This window comes from Onychomys torridus, chromosome 11 (assembly GCF_903995425.1).
Source record: "Onychomys torridus chromosome 11, mOncTor1.1, whole genome shotgun sequence".
NCBI lineage: Eukaryota > Metazoa > Chordata > Mammalia > Rodentia > Cricetidae > Onychomys > Onychomys torridus.
The window spans coordinates 35638683-35662913 of record NC_050453.1 but is presented as its reverse complement, the minus strand read 5'-3'; the positions used below and the strand labels follow the sequence as shown (position 1 = coordinate 35662913).

The window sequence follows — 24231 nt, the reverse complement described above, 5'->3', positions numbered from 1 at the left end:
AAATGGAATGTTTCCATAGCAACTCTGAGACAGAGAGAGGAATAAGTTATAAAGACTCAGATATGGGTAATGCAGCCAAAATTCAAAAAGCTAAAGGAACATTCTGAAGATAATGTTGCCCAGGCACCTTGACAGACTGTTACTGTGACTTAGATGAGGGTCCCTGGTATGGTTTGCATCTGACGTGTCGTCTCACATGTTAAAGCACTAGTTACTAACTGAGAGAACTTTTGGAAGTGATGGATCATGAGAGGAGAGCCCTGAGTTCATCACTGGATTAACCTGCCGATAGAATCCTGATTTAATGTCATCATTGGGATGTAGTAGAGACTTAAGGGGTGAGGTTTACTGAAGGTGGTGAGTCACCAGCACATGTTGTTAAAGAGCTAGTCTTGTCTCCTACCACCTCCCAGCCTTCCTCCGCTTCCTAGCTATTGTGAAGTAGCGTCTCTCCTTCCTCCACTGTGTGTAGAGTCTCACCATAGATCCCGATACATAACCTGAAACGTCTGAGATGATCAGCCCAGAAAATATTTATCTTTCCTCCTTTTAAGTCACTCCCCTCAGGTATCTGTCACAGCAACCAAAAGTCTGACCAACAAGTGCTTCAAAGGCCAGGGCAGTGTTACGGGAAGTGATAGAACACTGAGGAGTTCAAGTCTAGTGGCATGTTCTTGAATCACCAGAAACGTACTCTCAGTGGGAACTGCAGGACCCTGGCCTCTTCCTCCTCTACTCTTGCTTCCTAAAGCATGAATTGAACACTTTGCTCCTGCCACAATGGGCTGCTTTACCCACCAGGCCTTCCTGGACTGGGACTAGTACATCCAGAAAATGGACCCGAATCAGCTCACTTCAAGTATGTCATTTGATTGACAAGAATTTGACTAACTCACCAACTCCCTCAATCAAGACAGTGACTTTGTCAAAGAGCTCTCCAAAGAACCCTGTGTTTCTTCTTGGGGATTCCTTAGACTCCTCTAGTCTAAGTCCTTGAGCTGGTCTATGTCTTCTCTGCCCTGCCCACGTCCTTGAGTAGTTTGTAGAAACTCTGCTCCATAGTCCTTTAGCTCTGTGAGAGCTGTACCTTATTAGGCATTTCCAGGCCCTTAATTGCCTCACACACCTAGTACTTCCTAAAAACCCAGTAAAGCCTAGGAGGGAAGAACGTTTTATATGGGGACTGTGGGAACCCTCTTTTGTCTCCTGGAATCAAAAGTAATGCAGTGGTAGAAATGTATGGTGTAAGAAGAGAGCCCAGACCCCAGTTCCTTACCTCTTGGGTGAGTCGGGGTCAAAGCAAGTCTTGCGGACATCAGTCACTTCAGGATCGCAGCAGTCCCCATCATCAAAATCATTCAGCATGTTGTTGCACGCCGCATGACAGAGTCCATCCCTGCGATTCCAGGAGTAGCAGCGACCCTGCAGGCGGCAGTCACCCCCATCGTAGCCAGTGAGTGGATGCTCACACTCAGGGTCACAGTGGTCATTGCCAATCTTGCTGGGCTCACAATTAACGAGCACAACCCGGTGGCGCAGGGTGGAGTTGTGGACCTGGTGGACACTCAGCTGCCAACTGATATTGTAGCGGCTGAAGGCCTCATTCAGTGCCTTGTGTTGCCGGCGGATCTGATCATCACTCACAATGGGATGCAGACCCTCATCATCACAGATGTTGACCACCTGGTAGCGGACCACTTTCTCTCCCCGAAGAGGTCCATGCTCATTGTACTGAGAGATCAGTTCCACATTGTCACAAGCTGTTTGCCCACAAGGTGGGGGCTGCAAAGGTGACAGAATCTCAGGCTGTGACTCAGAGTCCTGGAGGACCTCCAGCCGGGGATATGTCTCATCTCTAAAGGGGGCCCACTGTTCCTTTAGAGGGTTAAAAGTGGCTGTCAGGATCAGGGTGGTCAACTCATTTGCTCCACTTGGATGCTGGGGACTGTGCTGGAGGTGGGTTTGTGAGAGGGCAGTCGACCAGATGACCAGCGTGCCCAGATAGCCACGGAAATAATGCCCATCCTCGGAGCTGTCCCCTCCCAGGAGTAGGGAGCGGCAGGATGCCATGAAAGGGCTATTCAGTGGACCAGACTGGTCAGGACTACTAGCCACTCGAGTGCCATCCACATACAGAGCTATATGCTGTCCATCATAAGTGGCTGCTACATGAGTCCATGTGCCTGGCTGGTATCGGCTGTGGCCAGTCACAATAGTAGCTTTCTTCACCCGGTCAGTGCGGAGAGAAAAGAAGAAGCGAGCATCTCTCCTGCCCTTGTCCTTCCCTGAGCGGATCCCCAGGGCCCAGCCCTTGTCATTGGCTGTGTGGGAGCAGTTATCAAACACACCTGGGAAAGAAGGGAGAGTTGAAGGGAGAAAGACCAGATACAAAGGGGTGGAGAAAGGGAAAGGAAAGGCCGTGTCAATAGCAAGAATGTAGGTTCCAGTTCCCCACATTGGCTACCTGTCCACACTCCTGTATTAGATATTCTGACAGTGTCTATCCACCAATAAATAAATAAATAAATAAATAAATAAATAAATAAATAAATAAATAAAGGAGAAGATTCCACTCAATTTAGCTCATTCTGGTATTTTAAAATAACCAACATAGAATCCAGCTAGTAGATATACAACACAAATGATGATTACACTTTGCTTTAAATATTCTTCATGCTGTAAGCTCAGAGGACCTTCTTCCTTACACTATCACGAGAGGCTTTCATTTCCTCAAAAGTCCTGAGGGCAGCCATAGTTTCTGAGACCAAGTGGCCATCATTCATTTTCTCTTTTGAACATTGAAATGATGTTTCTCATGAGAAAAGTAAGGAGCTTGTAACACTCACATATCACTCCTAGCCCACTGCCTTTCTAGTATAACTGTCAGCAACAGAGAACAGCTGTTCCCCAGATAATACAAAATAACACTGGTCCCATGGGCCCATCCTCAAAACTGAGAAAGTCAGTTAGGAGAATGACCGTTTTCTATCCCATGATTCCTGTCACAGAACACAAACGGGACCTCCCAAATAAATGAGATCCCTGCATGCATTGCCCTGCTGCCTGGCTCAGAGCAAGCACTGGATCAATAAATCCATTTGAATAACAGCAGGGACACCTGTGGATACTAACTCTGAAAATGGGGCAGCAAGAAGCATGTTGGGGACATAGTGTCTGTAGAACCAGAGATGGAAAGGAACCTTCAGGCAGAGAGGAGGAGGACTTGAAAGTCCCAGCACTGCACTTTGGTTAATTCACCATCTCTTGCTCCGTAGCTTCTTCTCACATATACTCTAAGGCAGTGGTTCTCAACCTGTGGGTCAGGACCTCTTTGGCAAACCTCTACCTCCAAAAATATTTATATGATGATTCATAATAGTTGCAAAATTACAGTTATGAAGAGCACGAAAAATAGTTTTATGGTTGGGGTCAGCACACCATGAGGAACTGTATTAAAGGGTCGCAGCATTAGGAAGTCTGAGAACCACTGCCCTAAGGAACATCTTTATTAGTAAACTACAGGAAAGCATTACACTTACATGGAAACTCTCAGTATGATAAATATGTTCTGTACTGATGAATGATTAATATAGAGTCTTAGGATCTGCTTCCTGAGGAAAAAATAAGAGTTGTTCTCCTCTGGATTGTTAGACAATTATTTTACCTATTCCCTGAATTCTTCTATAATCTAAGCCAACAATATTTATTTATGAATAGTATAGATTTATTAGCAAAAGGCTTCTCATTCTTTTTCTCTTTTATTAATTCCTTGAGGATTTTATACAATATCTTTTTGTCTTATTTATCCCTTCCTCCAGCTCCTCTCAGAACACCTCTTCTCCATCTACCCATTGTATCCTCATTTAAAAAAGACACAAAGCTAAAAACCATCGAGTCCAATTTGGGAGAGCATGCTTTCTTTAAGACTTCCTTCTTGTGGCAAGCAAATAGTTATATTCTCATAAATGGCAGAATATCTTCTCTTGTCCCTGACATAAAATAACTTGAAATTTAAGGGGCAAATTTATTTTAAACAATAAAATGCCTTGTCAACTAAATAATTCAACTTTGAATGGGTAATGATTACCTACAATGCAATTCCAATTTGGCAGTACTGTTTGGGGGATTTTTAATTTTTTTTGCTTTTTTTCTGTTTTTGTTAAACTGTTGTATTTCTATTAAGAGAGTTTAAGAACTACTTCTTTAAAAATCCTTGTGTCAGGTGGATTTTCATAAAGAAGACAAACCTACTATGATCAGTACTAAGTTCCCTGCTTTATATTTTCTCCTAGCTTCATGTTTTAAAAAGTACAGTATTATCTTCATTATGTAAAACCTCTGACCTATGAACAGAAGTGCCACAATATTTAATGTGAGTACCATAGAGTCACTGATAGCTCAGCTATATGCTGATTTAAAAAAAAAAGAATTTCAAATTCTATTATAAATGGCTGCATACACAAGTATGTGTATAGAATTAGAGCATAGATACTTTAAATGGTTTTTAATAAATTATTAACTTAATCCAGTTATGGTTCTTGAAAACTTTAATTTACTGCCCTTAGAACTTTATTTGATCAACAGTACAGTAATTATTTCTACTTAGTTGTCTCACAGGAAGCTATAAAGTTTTCAAGTTACTAATTTTCAGTGTTTGCTAATTTCTGTAGTATAAATTACACCCATGGTGCTAATTTTAGGCTGCTAATATGATGTCACTGCATATGGTATTGGGAAGAGAGGTGCGCATTTGGCTCTGCTAAACTGGTAGGAGCCAGTTCCAAGAGCTCCAAACTAAAAAGGAACACCGATCTAAGCAGCCAAATGTCTCCCTCTCTTTCTCTCCAACTAAAGTAGACTCAGCTGTGTTACAGATGATGTAGATGACTTTCTGTAGTTTGAAAGGGGTAAATATTGCTCACCATCCAGGTCTTGAGCATTTAGATGTCTACCTCTGCACCAGTTGTACCTGTGAATAAAACCTGTCCATTCCAAGTCTGCTCTTTATCACCTGTTAATTATAAGCTGAAACTACAGGGCAGCCTGGCACAGCTCCCCATGTGCCCTTAGGAAAGACTCACTTGACCCCACCAAGCAGAAACAAGATAAATTTTGTTTCACAGGGGAAGAAATGACAGAATCACCATGTTGAGGACACATCTCTTTCTTCTCTGTCTAGCACAGAGGCTGAAAGAGGCACCATGTTCTAAGCCAACACAGTATACGTGGTAAAACTCAGAGCTTGTGCAAGAGTGGGATTTTATAACTTTGGATGTACATGTGATAGAAACAAACACATTATAACTGGTGTTTATTCATCAAAGCCACATTCTTGGGAAGAACAGAGGGACCACATCATGAATATGATTTATTAAATCACTCAGCAACAAAATGAACTCTGATAGCCCATGGTTAGAAAAATCAGATGGAGTGATGTAACTCAAAGGATGGCGGTCGGATTGAAGCCAAACACTTGAATCACATCCTCTGAAAACTTAGATAATAACTTTCCAGCACTTCCTTCCAATTGCTCTCTGTTATATATTGATGTTTACTAAATTTACACTTGGTTAAATACCTTGTGTTGTATTAAAACTTAGTGTTCAAGGGGGTAAAAGTAAATTCAGGGAGTATATCTATATCTTGTTCATTGTATTTGTGTTCTCAGCTCCCAAAGCCATATTTAGAAGCCATGGTGATCTTAACAGATCATATACTCAAGTGTGTCTTCAAAAAAAAAAAATTTGTATCCACTTCTCTACTGTTATTAATTACTAGCATTTGGAATTAATAGAGTCAGTTACCCTCAGGGAAAAGGTCCTTTTCTCAAACAAAAATATCCCCAGGGCAATATTAACAATTCTAATAAAATGTGAGCCTCAAAGCTAAAGTGTTGTGAATAACTGGTTAGAGGGGGAAATTTGAAGTGCAGTCCCTATGTAGACATCACCATGATTCTTTCAATCTTGTGAGTTCTTCTTTATGCTCAGAAGATCTGCTCCTTATGCCAAGATGAAAAAAAGGGAACTTGAGCTATCTTTTACTGAGGCTTTGCTGTGTTCTAACCATGGCTAATATACCACCCCTCTTAATGTACCACAAATGTATGGGCTGAATTGAAATATTCTTCCCTGAAGACCAAAATCTGAGCATTGAAAGATGGGGAAAATGATTCAGTCTTACATCTAACAAGTGCCAAAAGCAGAGATCAAAACCAAGTCTATTCAACCAAAAAGCCTGTAGTCCTTCTACTACAGTAAAATACTTAAAATCATTTTTTTTCAAAAAGTGTTATTGCTCAGGAGCAAAAAGAATGACATGGGCTAGTGAATGTGGCATTAATAGACTCACAGACTACCTTTTTTTCTGTGCCACCTGGGAAAATGCATAGGCCCAAAGACACATCTAGAAATAGTTTGGAAGAGAAAGCCAGTGACTATTAGGTTGTTGGCTAGAGCTTGTGTTGACAGGTAGCCTTGCTGAATATTTGATCACATTTCTAGGTGGCCCACAGGCAGGCTTGTGATATATAACAGTTACTAAGCAAGTCTTAAACATCCAAGGCCAAGGAGGCTTGTTCTGCTGAATCCAGAAACATGACCACAGAGAAGAGGGTTGAAGAAAGGCATTGCTAAGAGCAGGAAAGTGACTTCAGGACAGTGGCTTCCATTACTTCACAGTTAAGTGTGTAATAGGTGAAAGAGGAGCCCAGACTTGAAAAGAACAATGAACAGGGGACCCTCCCTCTGGGAACTGTCTCCACCTCTCTACTGCTGGTGGCTCACTCCCTTCTCCACCAGTCTGCCTTCTCTCTCTTGGAATCTTTTGTCAGTTGGCTTTGGCTGGAAGGAGTCTTCTGACCATGAGACCAAATAATAAAGTGAGAATTCCACATTGGCCCTCATATCACAATGAGGAAGAAAACTGTCATCTAGGAATTATAAAAGTCAAGAAAGATAGAAAGAAAGAAAGAAAGAAAGAAAGAAAGAAAGAAAGAAAGAAAGAAAGAAAGAAAGAAAGAAAGAAAGAGAAAACTAACCTGCTAACTTTCAGGAAGCCATTGTCTTTTGAATTCTTACTTTACAACAATAATAAAGGTAATAGCATCCTGTGCCCTTTTCTTCCATACAACAGAAAGACTATCTGTATTTCAGGAACATTAAGTCAACTTTTTCAGTGTTGAAACAAATGAACAAGCTGTGTCCCTTTTTATGAGGCTACATAGGTCCAATGCTGAGGAAGAAGCTCTGCTCCATCCTCGTGGATCTCCCCAGCTAAGCATATCCCATAGACATGCTGTTTTCCTAACAATATAGTCCCAGAACCACAAATGGAGTTGTATCTGTCACATTATCTGAAATATCTCTCATCTGTTGGGATGCCCTTCAAAAATTACCTTAAGTTTCATCTAGTCTGGGAAGTCCTTGATCTTGACTATCCTCATTGAAGTGGACAACCTGCTAAGTGGTGTGCTGCTACCGTCTTTAGCCTAATCATCTAGGCCACTTGAGACTTCACTGATAAAAAGGGGTTTACCTTAGATATCCAAATTTCACCACAGGATCAAGAAATGATGGGTTTTTTTTTTTGTTCCTTAGCCATATCTACTGAAATCTGAGTCCTGAGAGCCCTGACTGGCAAATACAACTTTCCCATCATACCTTGGGAACCCTAATAGCCCTAAAGTTACATAAGAATGAACAGGGAACCAAAAGAAAGAGCTCAGGCACGCCCCTTGCTGTGAAACTAGTTGTTGGCTTTCCCCAGTATGTTAGATGTGCTCTTCCCAAGCCATTTTATAATGAGCTACTTTCTTCTAGAGAGTCCACAACTGGATGACAGCATGCATGATGAATCTGGTTGAGAGCTTTTCTTAGGCAAAGCCCTCCTCCCCTGGAGGCTTCATCCATGGCAGATTCTCCTAGAGGAGTTCACTTAACAACAAGCTAGAGTGGCAGTGGGGGAGGTTAAGGTCTGGGCAGAAATGATGCTTTTGGCAAAGACAGAGCTTAAGAACCTAACTTCCAAGAAATCTCCACGGCAGAGTTTTGCCCTGCACCTCTGGGGGATTAAAATCAGGATGGACAGTCCTACTTCTCAGAGAAGCTTCATCAGCTTCCAGGAAGGTAAGGCTTCTATCAACAAAACAGACGAGTCATACAGAGCGTCATCAACTCTGGTAACTACAAAAACATGCCATGTGGCGCAAGTTTGTTTTTAGGAGGAAAATGGAAAAAAAGCACGGGGGATGCATGGGGGACCAGGTTAGGTCATGATCATAAATCAGTCTGATAGAAGGCAAGGTCGTTTCTTGGGGTATTATGCCTGGGTCTACCCCACACATGTAGATGATGCCTTCTGCAGAACTACTTACTCAACACCCATCACTCTTCCCCTCACCACACACACACACACACACACACACACACACACACACACACACACACACACATACACACACACACAGCAGAGAGAGTGTGGAAGGGTAAAAAAGACAAGGAGGACATGGAAGAAGGCCATCCATCAAAGAACAGTCAGCTGGCAGATACAGGACTATGTGAGCAGGAAGATGGGTAGGTAGAAAGTAAAACAGAGGGAGCCCAAGGAGGTGTTTTCCAGCTGCTCTGGATAACTGTCTTTCAAGAGAGGATTAGGCACAGCTTTTCATCTCTGAGTCTGATGGTTTACAAATTACAGCACAGAGTTGGGGAACGTCCCCTGGGGACCATCTCACTAGCATCTTTCCAGCAAACATTTCAGCCTCTCTTTCAGAGCACTTTTAACTTTAGTCACACTCTCATCACAGGCATGGATGAGAGACGCCAGGAAGGGTGATTTTGCTGACCCTCCACAGGCCACCCAGGCATACAGTGGGAGTCCACCCAGGCAGGTTTGCACAGCCAGGAGAAGATTGCTTTGGAATTGCCTAAGAGAGCAGGAAAGCGAACAGTGGTGGCATGGAATACTAGAACCTAAAGAAGGGCACAGTCTCAGAAAAGGAGGCTTAAATGGAATCCTAGGGAACGTAGTAAGCGTGGGTTCTGGTACTGTGTCCATACAGGTTAGCTACTCTTGGGGTTAATCTTGTGATGGGATGGAGATAGGGCAACTCGTAGAGCTGAATCAAAATCACAGGCTCTGCATACTGCCTAGTACCTACAGGCTGAAACTAGATCTAGACAAATGGAGATTTTGACTCAGTGGAACTCAAGCAATACCTGAAACTATGCTGTCCAACAGACTTGCAGAAGCAGGAGAAAGATGAAGCACACTAACAATCAAGAACGATCGGCAGTCAGGGCTGTATCCGTGGCTAAGGTCATTATTTTAGCACATGGAGGTCCATCTCTTCAACAATCTTACCAGATCCCTGAGAGCTGACAATCCTACCCAATCATTCCTCTGATTCCCATTGTATCAAGGCCAGCATCTTGCCCATGGTAGGAATAAGTAAGTCATTACTGGCTTGGATCCACAGGAGGTTTTTAGCAGAGTTGTCAAGGGCATCCTCCCAAGTGAAAACATGTCACACAACAACTCTGTTTTCCCTAATTTAAAAAAAAAAGTATTTAATCTTTGCCCCTCTACAACTCACTCCCACAGAGGGAGTAGTTACTAATCTGACCGAGCAGGGCTCTGTCCCCAAAGGCTATGCCTCTGCAGCAAATCGACTCTCACCTCCTCTCACATTAGCTACTGGAGACAACAAAGAGTCAAAAGCCCTCCTCACCCTGTTGCCTCTAACTCATCTGGGCAACTTCCTCCAGACTCAGTACTTTGCCAGATGTCATCAATCATCTCAGTATATTTGAGCAATACTACATTATTTTTCCTCACAGGGGGAAATAATGGAAGTTTAATAAGTATTGCAATGTTCCTTCTGCGTAGTCCTTGCTACCAAGGAAGGTTTGGGGGAGGAGGAAAAGGAAGTCTCCTGAGTAATTTAAAACCTGGGGAATTCTGTTTACTTATTTATTTATTTATCGGCATGTCATTTGAATCACTTATAGTTTGCCTTTCAGAACAAATGATGAAAGTTCCTGAACCTTGGTGAGCTATGCTGATCCTGGAGCTAAGGCATTCTCTTAAGGGCTAGCCAGTGGCCCAAGGATGACTGCAAAGAGTTAACACAGTGAGCATCTATAGGAGGAGGGATGGAAAGGCCTGCTGTTTCTCATCAGAAGCAGAAAGCTGTCTACAGCTTGCCTTCCCATCAAGCTGATCTCTCACCTTAACAAACATGGGAAGGCCAGCAGTACAGTGGGAGAACAGAAATGCAGAAGGCAAGAGACAAGAATTCTGAGGGAGGCAAAGTTGTATACTGGAATAGGGCAAATAGTCATCTTCACATGATACCATGGGCTCTGGAGCCCCTTAGTCCTCAGAGAGACCCAGACCCACAGTGGCTCCCTGCGCACCAAGTATTCCCCCTTCTCCACCTTCTTCCACCTTCCTCCTCCCCACGAACTCATTTCTAATGCCCGAGAAGCAGCTCCAGTTCCAATTTCCTATTGTTTCATTCCTCCGTTGAATAAATGACTTCAGAAGCCTCTCAGACATTGGTTTAGCATTTCCTTTTAGTAGGGTCAGTTTCCAGAATCAATACCACCCTAGGAAGTGTTTAAATAGTAGTGTATACATCCTCAGTAGTCCTGCAGTGCTCAGAAGCTTGGAAGAGAGACTTTTGCCTTGAAAATAACCTACTACTTCTTGGTCAGATGACAACAGACTTCACACAGCAAGTTTTCTTAAATTGGTACACTACACTGCTCTTGCAAGGTAAATCCTTTGCCCAGTGGCTACCATAGTCATTCAGTTATGCACACTACCTGGGCTCATGTAGTAACACCTAAATGTTCATGCCTCTGCTGCATAGGCACAAGTCACCTAAGAGGCCCCAGTTTTCAAGGAACAAAGCGCAGGGAGACAGCCCCCTCAGGGGCCACACACCCGAAGGCTGTGCCTGTCAAAACTAAATGGTCATAGAGGCTTTGTGCAGCTGTATGACAGTGTCAGAGAGCCAGAGCTTTTGTTCTCACATTGAACCCAGGTAGTCTGCAGAGGCCTGTGTTCCAAGAGCATTCTCTTAGTTCAGACCTCAGGGGAAACCCCTGCCGGAAACTGTGTTGACTGCAGGAGAAGGAGAAAGGACAAAGGAAAGTAAGTGATCTGGTGCGTTGATAGTTAGGGTTAAATAAGGACTAGAATCATTAAAAAATGATCCTACCTTACTGAAAAAAGACACCATATCTTCCTAAAATCTTTTCTTCTACTTTCCAACGAGAAATTTAAATTAAACAGGAGCATCCAGAAAGAGCTGAAATAAGACCAAATTAGAAGCTAAGAAACTTGGGAGTGTATCCCCAGGCTGTCTCCTTTTGACTCTAGGAATGTCTTTCCCGGTGTGTGCCTCACTAGGCTGCTGTATGCGCAGACAAATGTCTGGAATCTTCATCTCGAGCATTCTCCCAGCTGGCTGGCTCTCACTATCCACACCTGAGAGTGTGGCTATGGAAAGAGGAAAGAACTATTGTTCCATGTGTGATGGGCTTAGTGACTAGATTCCTTTTGCAGTCTCATCTTGTCATTGTGTCCTTCTATTTGCCTAAAAGGCAGAGTAACCAAATCATTAGTTTGCTAAGGATACTAGTTACCTAGAATTCAGGTAATTGAGGTTTCAATGCAAATAACTCGGTGAATGGTACTACATGGATGTGCAAGCAACAAGTGTTCAAGCCTGAGGAGTTTTTCGGCACTATCATGGGTAAGGAAGGCCAGGAGGAAGAGAAGCACAAGTCAGGGAGAGCCAGAGAACCTAGCTAGCAGAGTTCTGTGTACCACCGAAGGTAAAATAACCACTGGCACTGGTCAATGACTTACTAGTGGGTATAACTCCAGGTTCGTGATTTGTTTAGTGTATTCACTATTATTAGAGCAAAATTACTGTAGTTCCAATTTTACAGATGAGGGATTTCACATTGCTGGTAATGGCTGGACTCTAAGAAGTCCAGGCCCTACAGCTGCCCCTGGTTCCCACCAATTAGAGGTAATAAACTTCACTGGAGGAGGAGTCATAGGCAGGACACTTAGTGAGAGGAATAGTCTACACAGAGGCAAAGAACAGGTAGACCACATGAAGAGGAAAGACAAACTCCCTGATAGCCTAGAATTCTGAGATATGGTCCCTGTTGAGTAGTCAGAAGAGGCCAAGCTCTATGTGTACAAGGTCCAGAATATACTCTATCTACTCATTCCAACAAGGTACCCACTCTGTCCAGGATCTGCCATGGGGTTGGGTGACACAGGAAGGACTGAGATCCAGAAATGTCTGGAGATGCTAATGAGAGACCAGGAGACTCATCTGTTGAGCAGACCTGCTGGGACTATGACTTGGAACTCTGAGGAATGCTGAAGGCTAATAGAAGGCAGGGTCAGGAAGGAGCATGTTGGAAGAAGTGCCAGGAACAGAAGAGAACAGCTGCCTCCCTTTTCAAGGCCTGTGTTTCAGCCACACGCTGCCATCTAACTCTGCTCATTTCCTAGAAATGCTGAAAGCACAGAGGCAGAGAGGCAAAGAGGGTGAGGCTACCATTTCAGGCCTCTCCTTGTCATGGCCTAGCCCTGGTTGAGTTCAGGCCAATCATATCCTATGCTCTGTCCAAGAGCCCATTAAGACCACCACACCCATGGAGGAAATCCTGCCCCAAATTACCTCTGTCCTCAGGATCTATGCCATGGGCTGGGTTATAAGGATTATAGGGAAATTCTCTTATACAATTATTTCAAATTATTAATGGGCCTTTAAACAATGTCTATGACAGACCTGTTGCTATGGTTCTTGTTTATAATTATTCTGTGTGAAGTGGGAGGTTTAAGAAAAAAAAACAGTTATGAATGCCTATTTTGTGTTAAATATCTGTTAAATAAATGAACTAGTAAGTGAGCAAATGAAGGAAAATAAACTGAGCTAGGAACTACCTGTAAGTCTATATTACATTAAATTGAAATGATTTCAAAGTCAGACAGAGAAGGAGCTCAGCCTGTGTGGATGGGACCTTCATGGACACAGAGAACAAAAGAGTCATTTGAGAGAGAAGGGGTGCCTTTGAGGCAGGAGATCTCAGGCTCAGACTTCAGCACTGTCTGCAGCAGGTGGGTGACCTTGGTTCTGTGAAGGCTGAGTGCAGGTCTTCAGCTCTGTGTGCTCTAGCCACATGCCCCCAGGCAGGGTCCTATTTCTTTCTGAGTTCTCCAGTTGTTGTTTCCCTCTTCAAGTTTTCCTGGGGAACACTTGAGTTGAAATGTCTAAACTGACTGCTGCAGTGCATGGCACAAAGTCAGCATTACGGAAGTTGCCAAGGAAACATCACTGTGAAAATCCCTCGCAATAATTGAGCCCACATTTGCACACTTTACATTTCTGTTTATTTATCATCCATGATTTCCCTGCATCTGAGCTGTCTCTCACTTTAGATTACTACTTCTGTAACATCTTTCTCTGAGTATTGGATCTCCCTTCATTTGTATCTCCACAACAGCGTCCTTCCTTGACATCCTACTGTATGTCTTCATTCTTCCTTTCCTCATCAAGGACTCCGCTAACCAGGATGTCTCTCCGATCCAACTGGAGTGAAACAGATTTCCCTAAACCAGTCTATGACTCCCACCTGCCAAGTCCAACGTCCCCACCTCAGACCTGGTGGCTTTCTTGGCACCCTGTGCCATTTGACATTATTCTCCTCTTCTCCCTTACTTCTGCCACCTGCCAGTCCTGACTCTGCTTCTCGATCATCCATATCAAGCTAGTCATGCCCATGAAAGGTTATAATCATTTATAAGAAGCCTCCCACCAGACTGTGAGCATCTTGTAGGCACAGCCCTTAGTCTTAATTCTCTAACAGAGGGCATAATGTCTGAGGTTTCACCTAATAGAAGTTCAATGAACTTTGGACAGATGAAAGAATGAAAATATATAATACTAAACTACTTTCATAGCCTGCGTACAACAAGCACTTGAATGAAAGAGGGAAAATGTTAAGTTAGTGTCTAAAGGAATGCCTGACCAATGCTTAAGCTCTGTGACTCCACCTCTGGTCAGGTAGCTGGACCTTCCAAACTAGCAATGAGCCACAACTACTGTCCTTGCTGTCCCAACTGGTTGTCATGGCAATGCTTCAACTTCAAAATGCTCGGAAGCTTTGCCTACCAGTTGCTATATTGTATATTTGAGAAGAACCACTTTTCTCTGCCAGTGACTTCTGAGTCATAGAGAAAACTGTTTTTGTTTGCCCTGAGTTTTATTTTCTGGCTGTTTTCTTTCTTTTTGAGTAAGATTATTTTAAAGCAGGTAGTAAACACAGGAAGGGAAGAACACTGTTATTTGGGGGACACATACTTGGCAAGGAAATATGCTCTCTGGAACATACAAGAGTGAGGGTGTATGTGATGTGAACAGGAACGAATCTGATGGAGCCCTAGAGTAACCTGACTCCATGTCCTCAAGGGCAGAATCTTGAGATTTATGTACTTATTTGTGACATCAAGAACTCAAGCTCCTGAACAGGTGGGGTGTATGGGCTCAGGACCCAAATGAAGGTGTTGCCTTCTTCTCAATAAATGCCAAATAAGGTGTTTATTTGGCCTCTGCAAGGCCTGAACTAAAACAGGAAAGAGAGGGAGCCAGACTTCCTGGCATACACATTCTGAATGAATCAGATGGCCAGCCTCAGAGCAACAAGAAAAAGTGAATAAGGACGAAGGCAGGAGGTGAGGAAGGACCGTAAGGTGGCTGCCTACAGGCCAACAGTTGAGTGTGCTTGCTCTGCCAAAGGTAATTCCTACTTTACAGCTCTGTCCCTGTCCCTCTTAGCAACCTGTGCTCCGTGCTAGAAAGGACACCCAAAGGCCTCTGGGGTTTTCATCTTGTCCTTGAGGACTGGGAGAGATCATACCTCACGGAGTACCGAGAGCCCACCATGTCACCTGAATACAGAAGCCTCGCTCACTGCGTTGTGAGGCTGAAATCAAAAGGTCCTACAGGAGCCTTTTCCCTGGTTGGGGGAATGAAGAGAGGAAAGTCAATAGCAATTGTCAGGTATTAAAGCAGGAGGAGTGAGGTGATGGGATGGTCACTCTGTCATGTTCAAAGGGACTCCAGCTGCCTCCCACACTACACTAGACGACGAGGAGACAACTCCAAAGTCTAGTTGCAAGTCAGATGCCAAGCCCTGACCAAACTGAGTTCAAGCACCCAGCTAGCACAAAACCAGGAGAATGTTGTGGTGTTGTAAGGGAGCCCTGTGAACTGTATCTTCCTGCTTTCTCTCCTTTGTGACACTTCAGAATCAAACACCCTGTGATTCCTGGGTGGCTTAGTGTTCCCCTATAAGCCTGTTAATCAGAGTTTACCAGGTAGAACACAATAGAAGTGATGAATTATCACAGATCATGTGGAATAAGGAAACAAGGCCAGAAGAAGTACAGATGAAGCATGGCCTTCCAGAAGAATCCTCTACACCAAAGCACTTCAAACAATTACTGAGGAGCAAAGCCCAGCATGACACTTGCTTTGATAAAGTTTTATTGGAACATTGCCTACCAATGTGTTTGTGCATCAACTATGGCGATGTGCACTTACTAGCAACAGAGTTTAGGAGTTGCATCATGAGCTGTGTGGCCTACAAAGCCTGAACTATTTAACATCTGGTCTTTTTCAGAAAAGGTCTGCTATGCACTACCCTCACAAATGTGAGTTTCCTTTAACAGTCCACAGCAGCAGCGGCGGCGGCAGCGGCAGCAACACTAAAGGAACTTGTTGGACATGCATAGTCCCAGGCTTCCCCAGATAAACAGAATCCAACTCTGCATTTGTGTAGCAGAGTATAAGAGTAGATGCCAAAACGGGGTTAAATGTGCAAAGATTTTGTTAGACGAAAACAACTTTGAGAGAAAATATAGAAGGAGCTAGAAAAGGCTGGGAGAGCCACCAACTTATGGTGTTAGCCTGACCCTGGAGGAAGGAGAGGAGAAAGAAGTCATCTAAGAGTGTTCTGGAATGGCTTTGATGATACCTGGGCCAGAACCAACGGTGTGAGAATCTAGTCTTCCCTTATCCTTGCCGCTTCAGTGAGGAGGGGTGGTCTCCTTACAAACATAGTCCTGGGTCAAAGAACTCCCCATGCTGGATCTCTGCAAAATATACTCCCTTTGAATCTGCTTCTAAGTGCATCCCAGCTGACCTCTGTGCACACTGAAGTCCAAGAAGCAATGCTCTAGAGCAGCTATTGGCACACTTCCCACTTGGGTGATGAAGGGCCTGAACATACATATTTTAGGTTTTGGGGGCTGCACAGTCTCTGTCACAACCACTAACCCCTGCCATTCACCATGGAAGCAACCACAGAGAACACATAATCAAATGAGTGTGGTGTGCCTGATCAAACTTCTTTATGAAAACAGCTCCAGTGTTGGAAATGATGTGGTTCATAGGCCATAAGATGCCAGTCCTTGCTTTAGGGTTGTAGATTAAACTCCCTTAAAGTAATTCAAACTCATATGGGAAGAGACAGATAAGAGGGGCGTGTTGCTCCTATTGAAGGCAAGTGGGCTACCTTGTGCTCAGCCATTTCCTTCAGATGCTCTTCAGACACTCTGTAGGCAGCAATAGCAGAACTTTAAAGCTAGTGCCCTGGATCCCCACAGAAAGCCTCCAGTTCCAGAAAGTTCTTCTCAGCCCAATGGGAATCCAATTGTCTAAACTTCCAGTTTGTTCTACAAACATAATTTGTAGAATTATGTGATTCTACATTACAGTAGGTATTTTGGAATGACAAATATGAGTTGGATATGCATATTGCTTCTAGGAGATGTTCAGTTGATAGAAATAAGAGCCATGTGATTTGGGATAATGCTCTTATACACTATAACAATTTGTCACTTGAATTGGTTTAATAAAACGCTGATTGGCCAGTAGTCAGGCAGGAAGTATAGACAGGGCGACCAGACGAGGTCTGGGAAGAGGAAGGGCGGAGTCAAGAGTCACCAGCCAGTTGCAGAGGAAGCAAGAGGAGAATGCCAAAATGAAAGAAAGTACCAAGTCACATGGCTAAACATAGGTAAGAGTCATGGATGAATTTCAGTGTAAGACCTAATTAGTAAGAAACCTAAGCTACCCAGTCGAGCATTTATAAATAATACTAAGCCTCTGAGTCAATTATTTGGGAAGCAGATGATGGGTATTTGGGAACAGGTAGGCAAGAGAGAAACTTCTGCCTACAGCCATGCCTAACCAATAAGGCAAGAAGCAATGTACAGTCCAGGAAATCATGCAGGAAGGTCTATAGAAGGAGATGAGAGAGAAAGAGGGGGAGAGGGGGGAGAAAAGGGGAGGACCACTCCACACAGATCACCAGGCTCTAGGGGCAAGGGTACCAGGGTGGGCTGTCAAAAGGTGATCCCGACAGGTCAGATTCACCTCTCAAACCAGACAACATTCACATGCTTCTCCCCAGGAGAGCCATCAAGTTTCACAATGAAAACCTCAATGCAAAGATGTTGAGTCACAACCATCAGGGCATAAGTTTCCTTCCTACAAACAATTCATGCATCTTCTTGTCACTAGAGAGGGCAGGGTACCCCAGGAGACAGTGTGGGCCCTTTCATGAACGGCTCTGTGCCAGAAACAGGGTCATGACAACTTCACTAGAAATTTGAGTTCTCATCCAGAAGTGGGATGTGAGAGGAACAAGGTGACTCCCCAGGGTCCAATGAGGACAAACACCTAATGTGAGCATTACTGCCTGTAGGGATGCAATCAAAGGGCAGAACAGAGACCTCTGTCTGCAGGGGAGCTCTGGGAAAGGTACAGATGTTGCTCCTTCCCTGTGTGAGGCTGCAGAATCAAGGTGGCCTCCTTGTACTCTTCCCATCTATGTCTCCCCCCCCCCCCGTGCCTTCTATAAAGCTTTGTGTTCCCTATGATCAAGAACTCTTTACCCTAAAACCTCATTCCATACATGTCACTCACACAGAAAAGCTAACAATAGGTTCTGAACAGTGGCCCAATGTCAGCAGTGTCTGGCTATCAGGAAACCCAAATAAGTATGCACATTTTTCTATGAAGTAAGCACAGATCTCGTGAGATATTCAATAAGGTTTATGGCTCAGAAAAATAAAATAAATGTTTCTAGCACCATTGCCCAATTGATCAGAAATAGTGTTGCTCAAATTGAAAGATCAAATGAAACTTTTTAATGAAATAAATGGATCCATTTGGGCTTTTTAGGCTATTTTTATCTTGAGATCACATTTTGAAGAAAAAAAACTACAGCCATTCCTGTTTTATAGATTATCAAATTAAATTCATGAGGAATTCATGTTAGTATCTCTGCTAAGGAAAAATTAGAATTAAATTAGAAATTAATTTAATTTGGATGTCTCCTGCTAAATACCTTTCATGTCACTGGTGAGTATACAAGTCCCACAGGCAAGTTTTGTATTGAGCAGTTTATCTACGTGACTTATTTAAAACGCTTAACTCTTTAGGATGTCTCCTTATTTGTCTTTTGTTCGGGATTTTTTCCAACTTTATTTGAAATGGAATCATATACATGTAATCATATTTTTCCTTTGATTTTCAATTTGAGAAAAGCATAGCTCAGAGAGGGGAAAAAAAAAAAAGCTGGATGGATTGCCAGAGACAATTGTCCCATTACATGTCAAAGAAAGATTCGATTCCAAGTCTGTCTGTCCCCAAGCTCTACACTGGGACATGTTGCAAATCTTGAACACTCAGAAGACCAAAATTTACCTTCATGTCAAGGACAGTTTTTCAGACATCTTTGTATTCCCCTCAGTGACTTGCCACACTTTGCATGGCAAGGCACTCAATAAATATTTGTTGGATTAAGAATTCTGGGCTTGGGCTCCAACCTACCATGGACTCAATGACTCAGTGTCCTGTAGCTCAGAGCTGCAGGTGGTTACTCAGCTGGGCGACTTCAGGGAACATTTGAAATTAATTATGGGTGCACAGGAACCTATTAAAATGTTCTCTTTTGTGTATGTTAGGGTTGAAGGAGAGGAAAGGAAGTTGAAAGGGTAGGAAAGGCTCAGATGGTTTCAGAGTTAGGCAGTGGACCTTAAGGAATCCACACTAGAAAAGGACATAAGATGGCTTATTCAACCACTAAATTTTAATGGCCCAGCTTAATGGGCTCCTAACCTCAGGCTACTCCTAGCTTGCCCATAGCCTCCATATGCCAGACCTTTAACTGGCTACCTTTGTGAAGAACCCCACCACGGAGCAGTCTGATCTCTGACGCCCCCTGGTCAGTTCCAGCTGTGGGAAATAGGCAACTTCAGAAGGTCTACCTTTCAGAAAGCCAGGAGGGTCCTCAACACGTGACATTTGCATGCTCTGCATTGCCCTCAATCCTCAAGAAAAGCATTCTTGCAGCTTATTCTGGAGTCTGACTTGTTTCAGAAGAATGCAGGAACTTAGAGGGCAGGGAGAAGGTAATTCTAGCTGATTTTGTTTTCTTCACTTCTTGCTAGTACTACAAGTTAGTCATAACTCTCAAAAAGCTGCTTAAGCTATTCCAGACAGGCCTTTCCAAAAGAAAAAAAAAGACTTATATGAAGTAGACCCCGAGGGATGCCTACCAACAACATTTTGGGAGAAGGTGATTAAATTACAGCCCAGAGGCTGGGACAGAACAGCCCTCAAGGAAATGAGAGACATTCCCCACTTTGTGGCTTCGGAGACTCCGGTGCATGAGACAACACTGCCACCTAGTGCCCTATGATGGAACTATTCCCCAAGGTTCCACAGCTGTGGGTAGGGGCTTCTTATGCAGTGACTGGTGTTGAGTAATTAATTATGTGAGGTCTCTGCTGAGGAGAAACTACCCGAAGCATGGTAGGTAGAAGCTGGTTTGAATTAAACAGGCAGAACCTGAGGTCTGAAAGCTGTTGGCAGAGTGAGAGCCAAGTCTTGTAGCATGTTGGCCCACCCTCAGAGGAGCAGCAGAAAAGAAGCTACAGGCTTGTGTGCATCTCCCAGCAACTCGATTCTACATTGTCACTCTGTGTAACTCAAGTTCCACCATACCAGGACCAAACAGTGACCAGCTTGAGGGCTCATGCCAGTGGGAGAAAGGAAGATGGGTTGTTGAGGGATGTGAGTGAGCCCGTTGAAAAGCAGAGGCTCTTATTACTGAGAATTTGACTTGGTAACCCCATGGTCCTTAGCCGTGCTATTCACAGATGAAATAACAGCAGCTAAGACAATAGACAGGTATAGATGCTAAGTTTCTCAGCAGTCCGTTTGCTAAGATCAGAGAATAGAGCCCTTGTTATCAACCCCTGCCTCCCACGGGCTTTTACCCTAAATCGTCCCTTGATAATTTGGACCATGCACAAGTCTGAAGAAAGATAGAGGATGGAACACAGAAAAGACAGTCCTGGTTGTCCTCTACCCTCCACCTTTTAGAAGCAGACCTAAAAAGGGAAGTCCCAGAACACCACAGGAGCCACTTAGATTTGAGGAAAAAGAAATCTTAGAAGTTAAATTGCGGAAGAAGATTTCCTGCCCAATTCTTCATGCTTTGAGAGGCTAAAGAGGGTTCCAATGGACTCTGGAAGAATCTGAATGTGTACTGTGGCAGTATGGAGACAGTTACAGGTGATAGACAGGCAAGGCAGGGAGGCAAATGGGGATGAGGGTAAGCATGCCAGAGGTGAGCAAAGGATGCTGGAACTGTAGTCCAATCATGACATCACTCTCCTTGAAGAGTGTGAGACAGAAGGACTGGAGAGGAAACTGTGGAGGTCAGGTGCCATGTTCCTGTCTTCCAGGATTGGACTTCAATAACCCCGAGCAATAGTCCCTCCGAGCCTCCCACATATATTCCTTTTGGATTCTCTCACTCTTCACAGCCAGGAAACTGATCCCAGGTCTCTATGTTTCTACTGCAGAAGGAAGCCTAGTCAGAGCCGTGGGCCTCAATCTAGACTGCAAGCACACAGTCTCCCTGGCAGATGGGCACTAGGAAGCCAGACTAGGCAGCAAGAAGATGTCATCTGGGGGAAAGTGTGAAGCTGCCAGCTCCGATCAGATAATCATCTCATTATTTCTTCCATTTTGGCCCCAGAATAAGGATTTCCTTCTAGTCTCGCTCTGCCCCCACCTAGCTTACAGCCTGGCCCCTTCTCTTACCCCCTCTCCCACCCAAAACTAAAATAAAGCAAAGCCACATGACTGGAGAGTGCTCAGTGTCTGGGAATCCCAGATTCCAAATAAGAAATCGCAGCCAAAGAGGGGGAGACAGAGTGTCCACAAAGATGTTCCACGACACCCCACTGGAGGAGGCTCCTTCCCTCCAGATTTTTTTTTTTCCTAGTCTGCAACTCATTTGGAGGCATTCGGCAACCTGAGTGGGTTTTGGTTGTTGTTTGTTTGTTTGTTTTGTTTTGTCTTGTTTGAGGCATTATCAAGTGATTCAGGAATTCTGGCATTGTTCCCCCTAGCCGATCCCTGACGTGACTTTCCATGCCTCAGTATCTGCATCAATGGAATGGGCCCAACAGACATGAAAGGGGGATTGACTAATCCAAACTGGTGCCGTTCTTTTTTTTTTTTTTTTTTCTGATAAGCATTTAATTATTTTTTTTAGCTAGAGTAGGAACTAACTGATCTTACTGTGACACTCTCATGCATACGAATCATTATATTTTATGCTTATTTTTCCCACTATCCCTTGGTGAAGTGTCTAAAAGAACAACAAGATAGCAAAGGATAAAAGATACAGTCCAATCCCTCCCTCACCCCTGGCCAGAAATCAACCTCTGCAGATAGGAAATGGGAGAGGAACACTACTCCGAACGCATCTCTTTTCTTTGTTTCTCTAGCAGTCAAAATAAACACAGGTAATAAGCCCAATGCCTCTAGTTAATATTATAGAGTTGGACATGGTAAATAAGCTTTTATAGTTAGGTCTTCACAACAACAGCCAGGGCTAGAAGTGAGAACCCTGACCTGTAAGTGCCCATCTTTTCCAGTAGATCTGTTGGGGTGGAGCAAAGGGGACCCCAGGACGTGGGAACAGGTGCTACCTTGCATCCTAGTTCCAGAGCAGCAGCCTTGTTCCCTTGCTGTTTGGACCCAAGTGGGCATTACTCACTGCTACCACCCTTGTACTGTCGTCTGCTTCCAGAGGTGCCTGGGTATCCCAGGCTAGACTGTGAGAAGCAGGCTGTGACTCCCCTTCCTCCTTGGCAAAGAATCCAAGTCCGTTCCCTTTAAAAAGGGGAAAGAGCTCAGCTGAGGTCTCCTAAGTGCAAGCACAATGTATAGAACTCCAGGAGATCGATAGCAGTAATGATGTTGTGGGTAGGAGTCATCTTTCCTTTGATGATGCCTGCTGCGGTACTTCTGCTCTGAGAAATAAGCCCCACACCCACACATCCCCTCTGGCCAAGCCTTCCTAGCTTTTCTGCTTTATCTTGTACCCCCTTTTTGCCCTCTGTGTCTACCCACAACTGAAATGGAGCTGGCCACACACCCCCGGGGGCCTGAGAAAGCCCAGGAGTAGAGTGGGACATTACCTGCGATGATGGCTGGGTTGCTCTGTCCTCCCTCTGGTCTCACCCAGGCTTCCACAGTGAACGCCTCCCGGGGAATCTCAGCCAGCACGTCTGGACGCAGCAGCAGCCGCTCCCTCTTCCCAGAGAAGTACAGTACAGGCAATCCTCCTTGGGGGTTAAAGGCCTCTGCTCCCCAGGCAGAGCCCCCTCCACCATTTTGGATGGTGCCCTCCAATGGACTGTCACTATCTCTGTGCTTAAGGAAGTTCTTAGGCCAGAGCTGGAAATCTAGAGGGGCATTCTGGGAGTCTCTGGTCACATCTTCTGCCTGCCTCTTCAGCACTTGTCGAGGAAGCCTAGGCCTGGCCTGGCCCTTCCTCAGGGTCTCTGCTGTGGGTCTTTTCTGGTATGCAAAGGTGGTGACAGTGGAGGCAGCAGTATCTGAGCTTTCCCGAGTCACAGACTCACCTAGTGCCTCCTTGGATCCTCCGTTGCCAACATAAGTGTCATCATCTCTCAGCAGCTCCGATTGCCCAATAGGACCATCCCCTACCCACAGGGCAGCTGGCTGTTCAAGCTCCCTCCTCACTCCTGCTGGGTTCTCCGGCAGGTCTCGCAGAACCATACTGGGAGCCTGTCTCTCCTCCATGCCTGGTGGACTCCATCCTGCATTCTGGGTTCGTTTCCTCGCTACAGCATAGGGCCTCAGGTAGCTTTCAGGTCGGCTTGGGTAGACCCCAAAGAGATGATGCTGAGGAGCAGTTCTGGGTCTTTGAATCTTGGTCCCCAGCCAACAGCGGTCCCCTTCCAACAGCACCTGGTTCAGTTGTCCCGTCTGGGCCAGGAATTTCTTGCGTGTCCAGCCCAGCTCCGAGTTAGTGGTACTGAATGCCCACCCAGCCAGGACCACCAGGCTGACTCTCAGGACCTTCCAACACATCATTCCTCCCTCAGCTTGCTCCTCAGAACCAGAGGGCAGCTTCTGGGTACCACACAAGAATGATGGGGAGAAGAGGGAAAAAAACAAAAACAAAAACAAAAACAAACAAACAAAAACCAAAACAACCAGCAGTGGATTTGAAGTCACCAGGGAAACTGATTCGCAAACAAAGCTTTTTCAAGTAGCCCCAAGAATGTGGCCCACCTGACTACCTGTCCTGGAAATTCAGCCAGCTCCCTGTGCCACAGGGCTTCCACTGACCTCTCTTCTTGTTGATTTCAGTCCTTCAGAATGAAGTTAACTGTTCTTACTTTGAATTTCCTCCCAGAGACCTCAGGTTTCCTTTTCTTCCTTCAGGAACTCCTCTCCTCACTGATACTAGAAGAGTAGGTATGACGTAAGCCAAATTCTCTCCAAAACACAGCACCCTAGCTGGTCATTCAAAATAATCGTATTCTCTAATGTTCTCTTCTGCCTCTTTTTTCTTCCCTAGGACTTAGAGTCTCCTTTTAGAGCCCATTGCCCAAAATATGTTCAACTTAAAGCAAATTGCTAGGGAAAAAAAAAAAAAACTTAGACTGAGACACAATTTGATTTTTGTTATCTGAAAATGCAAAAAAGTCTGGGGGCATAAAAATCTATGCTGGTACTTAACTTGCACTCTTCAGAGGTCCTCAGCCAGGTGTCCATACAGCTTCCAGTCTGCC

The 24231-nt window shown here is 44.4% G+C and overlaps 1 protein-coding gene across 1 annotated transcript in view; it reads right to left on the bottom strand.

Moving 5' to 3' along the window:
- Window positions 1–23527, bottom strand: part of Pappa2 (pappalysin 2) — a 237787-nt gene extending 214260 nt beyond the window's left edge. The window contains exons 1-2 of the mRNA XM_036202723.1: window positions 22606–23527; window positions 1277–2348 (exon numbers count right to left, since the gene is read on the bottom strand). Of these exons, the coding sequence (XP_036058616.1) occupies window positions 1277–2348; window positions 22606–23527 (1994 nt within the window). The remainder of the gene's footprint in view (window positions 1–1276; window positions 2349–22605) is intronic.
- Between the last annotated feature and the right edge of the window lie 704 nt (window positions 23528–24231).